Here is an 8,366-nt window from a genome sequence, read left to right as displayed (position 1 = left end):
CGGGGCTCCGCGCCGAGCCTGTCCTAGCGGCGTGTCCGGTGGGTGGATGGCGTGAGGGAGAGCGCCCGGCTTCCCGGGGCGCTGCTTGTAACCACGGGCGCGGGGTTCGCCCCGTGAGCCGGTTCTCGGCAGCCCAACCCCCGCGGAACCGCTGCGCGGCCGTTCCTCGGGCCGCGGCCTCCCCATGCCGCCTGGCCCCCCATCACCCTTCTCTCCCCGGTGCCTCCCTTCAGCCCTGTCCCGGTGCCGCGGGGTGGCCGGGCTTCTCCGCGGGGTCGGGTGCCAAGTGGCCTGCGGCGGGCCGGAGCGCGTTTGGCGCGGGGCGGCCTCCCCCTCGCCCCGTTCCCCTCACTCCCTGTTCCCCATCCCGCCGCCGGCGGCCCCAGGCTTCGGCCCGCTCGCCCCTTGCGGGCTTGCGCCGCGCCGTCTGCAGCCGGAGCGGTGTAAGGGCCGGTGCGGGCCGGCCCCGAGCCGTGCTGCTGGCGGCGGGCCGCCTCGCCGGCTTTCCCCAGCTCGCAGCGGCCCCGCGCTCAAGCCGGTCGTGCGGCGGGGCCAGCTGCAGGGCTGAGTCGCAGGTTCCTTCAGAGATGTGAAAAGTGTCATTAACAACAGCTTACCTCGACTCTCGAGGCTTATTGTGAAGAAGAGTAGAATAAGAAACCATCCTCTGATCCACCATTTTTTCTTATATTGGTCCAGTTTTATAGTTGGGGTATTTCTGTGGGTGTTCTTTCTAGCTCGCATGCTCGCTGCATGCGGACTATGTAATCTCTCAACGTGGTAAAAATACTAGTCTAGTGCAGGCTTAGTTTCCTACAATGTTTGCAAGTTGGGTTTTCTCTTTTTTAGTGACGTTTTAATGGTACTTGGAGTTTGCTGAGGCTGTGGAAGTATAGGCAATAGTACTGTTTTCTAGTTAAGTCAGTTCAAATATAAAATTTCTTAAACTGGTATGCATGCTTCTGTGCTTTTAAATTGGTGGCATGAAGTTGTCAATCTATTTATTATCTAAATCCTTGTTCTCTGAAGTTTTTGCTCAGTTAATTGATTGGTTTTAGCTTTGTATAGCATTTTAATACCTAAGTCACTCTTTCTGGTCATTCACTTTAAATTGTTGGATGGCTTGTCTACACTTTCTACCAGTGCTCAATTGTTGGTAAAAGCTTATGATTCGAACTTGCATTTCTGTTTGTGGACTTCTTAAATATCACATTATGATCTGGAAACACTGTGTCTAGTTTTCACCACTGAAAGTTGTATGTTGTATCCATGGTACATCGTGGAGAACTTGCCGTTTATCACTGAAGAAATACTGAGGAGATCTGTTCTGAATGCTGTTTAAAATTGGGATAAGAATGCAGAGTTGTGAAATTCAGAAATCCTACAGATTAAATGCATCATGAAGTAGCAGGGCAGCGGATTTGATTTTTCAAGACATGAAGGTCCTCTAAGAAAATTCTGCCCTTGAATTCTCCTTGCTTTTTGGCATTGCCGTCACATCTGTTGAGAAGATACATTAAAAAGTGTACTGGGTCTGGCTGGGATGGAGTTAACGTTCTTCATAGCAGCCCATACGGTTCTGTGTTGTGGATTTGTGGCCAAAAGAGTGTTGACAACACATCAGTGTTTTGGCTATGGCTGAACAGCGCTTGCACAGTGTCAAGGCTTTCTCTTCCCCCCACACTGTGCCACCCCAGCAAGTACACTGGGAGTAGGCAAGAAGCTGGGAGGGGACACAGCCGGGACAGCTGACCCAGACTGACCAAAGGGATGTTCTGTGCCATGTAACATCATGCTCAGCAAGAAAACCTGAGGCAGAGGAAGAAGAAGGGTTTTGTTTGATCGTTTTGTTTTTTGGGGGGATTTTTTTATTGGCTTCCAAGGTGGTTGTTTGGAGGCAGGCTGGGCATCACTCAGCCTGTGGGAGGTGGTGAGTGATTTCCTTTGTTGCACTTTTTCCTTCACCGATTAAACTGTCTTCATCTTGACCCACAAGTTTTCTTGACTTTGTTCTTCCTGTTTTCTTCCCCATCCCGCTGGTGGGGATGAGGAGTGAACGGTCAGCTGTGTGGGTGCTTGGCTGCTGGCCAGGGTCAACCCACCACAACAATACAGAGAGCAGATGATCTTCAGTGCAGTTATTAAATAGGCAGTTGGTTTTGGTTTGTTGTGTTTACAAAGTGCTGATGTAGAAGTGACGTAGAATCTGTTAGTTACAGAATTTGGGCTTTGTTCTTGTTTGGCTAAGCTCAGGTGGAGTGATAGTTACTGTGATCAATGGATAACTTGGCATCAGGATCTAGTGCTTTATGTTTGTTATTGAGCAAGGGGTTTGTACAAGGGATATTCTTAAACACTTGTCATTGGAGCATTGGGCTCTTGGTTTTTTTTTTAAAGGGATGTAGTCATTTGCTACAGAAGCTTTTGTTTGTTCTGAGAGTACTGTGCTTCATTGTGTGATGGATAATGTTGAAAATCAGGGTATCAAGTCGGTGTATTAAAGTGATTCTTGTTCTTATGTTTGAAAGGCAGTAAACATGTAGGGAAAATACTGAAGTTTGCTTTGTAAATCAAAGTACTCCCTGAAGTTTCTCCTTGTTGGATATTTTTGCTCTTTCTTTCGATTGTCTTCACTGTGTACAGTAAGTGCAGGGCTGGACTGGTGAGTAGCAAAATCTTGTGAACTTTGAAAGCAGGTGGATTCAGAAGAACGGACACGTACTGTAATCTTGAGATGGACTTACACATCTTTCAAGGCCTCAAAAGAATTGAATTGAGAGTTTTTCCCTCGATTTACTGTCAGTCTGTTTCATTTCAACAGTTCAGTGTGGCACAACTGATGACCAAGTTAATCTCATCATGTTTTCATCATTTGCAGAAGTCAAATTTTGAATTTCTTTTGCTTCTAAAATGGAAACACAAAGATGCAGAGCGTAGCATCTTGGAACATGGAAGGAGTTCTTCATAGTATCCCAGATTGTGGGTTCATGATATGCTTGGCTTTAATATTAGCCACTGCTATGGATGAGCTGCAGCAGTGTAGCACAGTATGTAAAGCAAAGTACAGATATCAGCCATTAATTATGTTTCGTTTTCTTTCCACAGTTAAGTTGATTTTACAGAATTTATCAGGTCTTCAAAGCAGAAACAGGTAAGCTGCCAAAAGCTTAACACTTCTCACTGAGTATTGTCACAAGATCATACACGGCCTTTTTCTCTCACAGACTTGTGGCTGGGAACTAGGATATGCTCTCCTGAGTACATGTGGCTGCTGCAGTTAATACTCTGACTACATGAAAGAGACAACATTTTTGAACACTGAGAAAACATACGTTATTGAACAGAACTGATCACTGGGTAGAGCAACTTGTCAAAGCAGTAAAGTCATCACTGTTGGTGAATTACTTCATTTTCCAGTGACATAGCTGTAGTTATCCTTTTTCCTTTCTCCTTTTATCATCTAGTATTTTCTGTGTTACGATCACAAGTGTCCTTTTCAAAAGTAAACAGGATTTTTTTTTTTTATTATTATTATTTTTTTTTTTTGTTCCTTAGGACTGGGCAGAGATCTCTGGCATACAGCAACTATGCCGTGAAAGACTTTAGGTGTTCTTTAGGTATCGTGGATGGTGAGGAGTGACTTAGGTGGATTTTGTTGCCCTTAGGATAGGGAATATTGATAGACTTGTGCACATGTGCTGGTGGAGTAGCTAACTGTTCTGACTAATCAACTTTCAGTGAACCTTGTTTTAATCTTGTTCTTGTGAACTTGTGGGTTTTTTGATGCCTTCTCTCTTGATTGAGACAAGGACATTCATTAAAAAGGCTCTAGCTTCTTAAGTGTTAAGATACTGTAATAGCTGAGTACTAAAGACGTGCTATCATGTGTACCTTTTTGTCTGCAGGTGATTTTTGCTGTGGGTTGAGCTCAGCATGGCTGTAGTCATCCGTTTACAGGGGCTTCCTGTTGTTGCGGGTCCTGCAGATATTCGTCGTTTCTTCTTGGGATTGAATATTCCTGATGGAGGTGTGCATATTATTGGAGGAGAGATTGGGGAGGCTTTTATTATATTTGCAACAGACGAAGATGCACGGCGTGCCATGAGCTGTTCAGGAGGGTTTATCAAGGACTCGCGCATAGAGCTCTTTCTCAGCAGCAAGGCAGAGATGCAGAATACCATAGAAATGAGCCGGAAACGATTTGACCGTGGGGGACGAGAAACTATGTCTGGCTCTAGAAGAACAGGTACTAATGGTTCTGGTGCATCAGGTGTTGGAGACATTCCACATTTAGTCACGGCTTTTCCAAAAGGAATAAATAAACCTGGTTATGGTCCACCAAATCACCCGGAGGCTGGTTTCCATACCAATGGCACAAGACGTGGTGATATAGGTATGCCTAAATCAAGCTATCAGTCAAGAAAGGATTCTCATCCATTTAACCCAGATGATCTTTACTTATTTCTACGTGGTATACCTTACTCTGCAACAGAAGATGAAGTACGTGCTTTCCTCTCTGGGATACATGTGGATGGAGTGATTCTGATAAAGCATCGCAATGGTTTAAACAATGGTGATTGCTTGGTAAGATTTGCTACGCCTGGTGATGCCTTAGAAGGACTTAAACGTCATAGACAATACATGGGTCAGAGGTTTATAGAAATAAGCCCATCTACAGAGGAACGGTGGATTGAGTATGGTGGGAGGGTAGACATGCCAAATGAAATGGATCGCTTTTTGTGCGAAGACCGTTCTCCAAGGAGTTCAGGCTACATGCATGCAAGGAAGCATTCTCATTCAAGATCACCAAGGCGACAAAGAACACGTTCTCGTTCACCTCCCAACCAGGAATATTACATACACTTAAGAAATCTATCTACTAACCTGGAGAAGAGAGATTTGAGAGCTTTTTTCCCTGATCTGGATATATGCAGCAAACAAATCAAGCTTCTAATGGATAAACATCAGAGGAGGACTAGAGATGCCTTTGTGATGTTAAGGAGTGAGAGAGATTATCAGGCTGCTTTGGAATGTCATAGAAAGGTTCTTCTCAATCGTCCTGTTTACATTTTTCCAATTTCAAGGAAGTCAATGTTGAAAATAATTGATTCTTGTGAGAGGAAAAGATCACAGGACAGAGATCATCCTGGACAGGCCATACCAGAAAAAAGTTATCGGGAAGGTCATTCCGGTCCCAAGACGTGTGTTTATGTAAGGAATTTTCCATTTGATGTGTCAAAAATTGAAGTGCGAAAGTTCTTTGCGAGATTTGATATTGATGAAGATGACATTTACTTGCTCTACGATGACAAAGGAGTTGGGCTGGGAGAAGCATTAGTGAAGTTTAAATCTGAAGAACAAGCCATGAAAGCAGAAAATTTAAATCGTCGAAGATTCTTGGGAACGGAGGTATTAATAAGACTTATATCTGAAGAGCAGATGCAGAAGTTTGGTGTAACTGTACCATTGTCTACACCAAATGATATGCAGAGTCATTCACATCCGTATGACAGAGGTGAGCTTTCCCGTCCAGTTGGTTCACCATCTGGGCCACCACAAGGGCCACCCATGCATTCATTTGGTCCCCCTGGGAACTTTAGGCATCCTTCTGAATTTAGGCACCCCCCTGAGGACTTCATGTGCCCTCCTAAGGATTTTAGAGGTCCGCCACCCCTCATGGATTTTGGTGGTGACAGTGAACCTTTTGGCAGAATGGAGTTTGGGAATAATAAAATGGGAAATTTTCCTGAAGGAAGATTTATGCCGGATCCAAATTTCAGTGGTGGTTCTGAACGCGTTGTTCCTATTCGATTGAAAAATTTACCTTTTAAAGCTACTCCTAATGAGATTCTGGATTTTTTCTATGGTTACAGAGTCATACCAGAGTCAGTTTCTGTACAGTATAATGAACAAGGATTACCTTCGGGTGATGCCATCGTTGCTATGACAAACTATGAGGAAGCTATGGCTGCTATTAATGAACTGAATGATAGGCCAATTGGTCCACGGAAAGTTAAGTTGAGCTTGCTGTAAAGCAGGAAAAGATGCTCTAGAATAAAACATTCTAGATTTGACAGTATTGACAGTTATTTTCACTTTTTTAATTACTGGAAGATGCAGAAGAAACTGTTACCATCAACGGTTGTAAATAATATCCAGTTCAGTTGTTTAGCTCTTGGTTGAAATATCTGTATGGTTAAGATATGAGAACTGTATTGTGCCTACTTCTTGTGGCAGAGAAGAGCCCAGAAATTCTGGAGGACATTGTCTTACATCAAGGTATAAAGGCATGGAGTTGTAATGCTTTGGGTTTTTTTTTTAGTTTGCTTTAATTCCATGTCTCATGACTTTGCATCAAATAAAAATGTAAGTGCTGGTTGATTGACCACACAAACGGTTCAAATAGAAGAACTTCAGTGCTACTGCATTAGTAGATAACGCTTCTTACTGAGGTTAGCTTAATAAAATTTAAAAATGACTGATTTTTTTTTTTTGTGTAAACTGTTCAGGTTTTGTTCGGTTTCATGTGGTTGCAGGCATTCCTATTAAAAGAAGAAAAAAGAGCTTCCTGTTCACATTAGCTGGCTTTGCAACTTTTTTAAAAATAAAAAAGAAATTGTCATTAAATGTGTGTCTTATATTTAAAACTTGCATCATTAATGATCTCAACAATTATGCTCAGCATACATGGGTCTTGGTGAGAATGATGCTGACTGCTTCCTCTGGAAAGAGTGAACTTACTGCAATTTGTCAACACAGCCATGAATACATAGTTTACAAAGACTGCAAAATCTGTATTACTCAGTTTGATAGGCTTGCTTGTTCTCCTCCTTTACTGTAGTACCCTGAGGCAGAAAATGAACCTTGGAATTAGATCAAGAATTCTGACTTCAGCCTGAGCTTTCAGAGTAGTCTTTGTTTTATCTCCACATGCTTGTAATATGAATATTAACTTGCTAATGAAGTCTGGATGCATTCCAGCTCAGTCTCTGGTTAGTTTTAACTAACACCTGTCACTGGCAACCAAGCTGACAACCAGCTATGTTATTTTCTTGTATAAGAAAATAAATGCTTATGTCAGTATTTAGAATGCTTTGATTGATTTGGTACCAGCACATTTAAATTTTACTAAGAAATAAAAGCTAGCCTGTTTAAGGGAAAACTGCATCTTCAACATTCAGGCTTAGTAGGAAACTTTGGTTGTGTGGATAAGGACTTCATACCATTGTTGCCATTGCAACTGTACAAGATAGTACCTGGGGTACTAAAGAATTTTATGAAGTTTTTGTCCCCTCTCAAACTAAGACAACAAAGTTGCAACTTGGTGATGAAAACTTGTTTTAACCTTTGCTTGGGCAATACCAAAAAATCATAGATTCATAGAATAGTTGAGGTTGGAAGGGACCTGGTGGTCTCTAGTCCAATCTCCTCAAAGCAGCGGCAACTAGAACAGTTTTTTCAAGGCCTTGGCTGTTGGATTTTGAGTATCTCTCTGGATAGAGACTCCACAGCCTCTCTGGGCAGCCTGTTCCAGTGACTCATCACCCTCACTGGTGGTCAAACATTAATTACTTTGTTTATGTAAAGTCATCATTACAAAACTTCCATGTAAACTCTGAAGTAGAAGCAAACAAAATCAAGAGAAGATATTTTTGTTCTATAATTTTTAATAGGCCAGTGTAGCTTCATTTCTTCTGCCTATTATTTGTCCTCTGTTTTAAATGCTAGGAAGAAAGCGTTTTGATTAAGCATGATAATGCCAAGTCTGTATATGTAGATTCCTCTGAGCAAAGAAACTTGTGGCCAATGTTCAAATTCTAAACACTTACATACCTTTTTTTTGCTGTCTGGTAGGAACTGGTTTCAGAAGCGTATTGTTCTGAATCCTCCTTTTAATTTAAATGGAATTATAATTTTAAAAATCCACAACAAATTGGTGCTTTTATTTCATAGTTGCTATAAAAGAGCTCAAGGAGACAGAAGACTTGCAGGGAAGATAAAGACATGTTACAAGAATCCTCAAAATAAACTTGTCTGACCTAATCATACTGTTGAAAACTTCACTGTCATCATTTTTGTAAGCCAGCATCATCTTTACTACTAATTCTTGCCTCTGTATTATCAGCTGTTTTGTAAATGTGAATGCAAGTAACTTTTCCAGTTAATCAGCTTTAGATGATTTGTTCGTTTTAAAAGTTCTTCTAGCTACTACACAACAGGAGATTTCAAACACCGAAAATAAATTGGTAAACTTCTTACCATGCTTCTAGAGGAGTGTTGGTACACACACATGAATTCTTGTAATTAAAAAAAAGGATTTGGAGGCTGGAAGGTTAGGGGCATCTAGTAGGTATTTTGCTGGTTAA

General features: G+C 42.0%; 1 protein-coding gene across 2 annotated transcripts; it reads left to right on the top strand.

Moving 5' to 3' along the window:
• On the top strand, nucleotides 1-6,565 carry RBM12B (RNA binding motif protein 12B). Of its 2 annotated transcripts, none has more exons than XM_075705819.1 (3): nucleotides 1-38; nucleotides 3,106-3,151; nucleotides 3,906-6,565. In XM_075705819.1, the coding sequence occupies exon 3, from the start codon at nucleotides 3,934-3,936 to the stop codon at nucleotides 6,031-6,033; it is 2,100 nt and encodes a 699-aa protein (XP_075561934.1). In that variant the 5' UTR covers nucleotides 1-38; nucleotides 3,106-3,151; nucleotides 3,906-3,933; the 3' UTR covers nucleotides 6,034-6,565. The 2 variants fall into 2 exon arrangements, with proteins under 2 accessions (XP_075561934.1, XP_075561935.1); XM_075705820.1 differs by lacking the exon at nucleotides 1-38 and adding an exon at nucleotides 2,972-2,983.
• The last annotated feature ends 1,801 nt before the right edge of the window (nucleotides 6,566-8,366 follow it).

The sequence above is a fragment of the Pelecanus crispus genome, chromosome 2 (genome assembly GCF_030463565.1).
Source record: "Pelecanus crispus isolate bPelCri1 chromosome 2, bPelCri1.pri, whole genome shotgun sequence".
Classification (NCBI taxonomy): Eukaryota; Metazoa; Chordata; class Aves; order Pelecaniformes; family Pelecanidae; genus Pelecanus; species Pelecanus crispus.
Note: the sequence above shows the minus strand (reverse complement) of the source record. Positions and strands in the feature narration are given on the sequence as shown.

Coding starts and splice junctions, on each gene's coding strand:
- RBM12B (XM_075705819.1), top strand. CDS start 3,934: ATGGCTGTAGTCATCCGTTTACAGGGGCTTCCTGTTGTTGCGGGTCCT.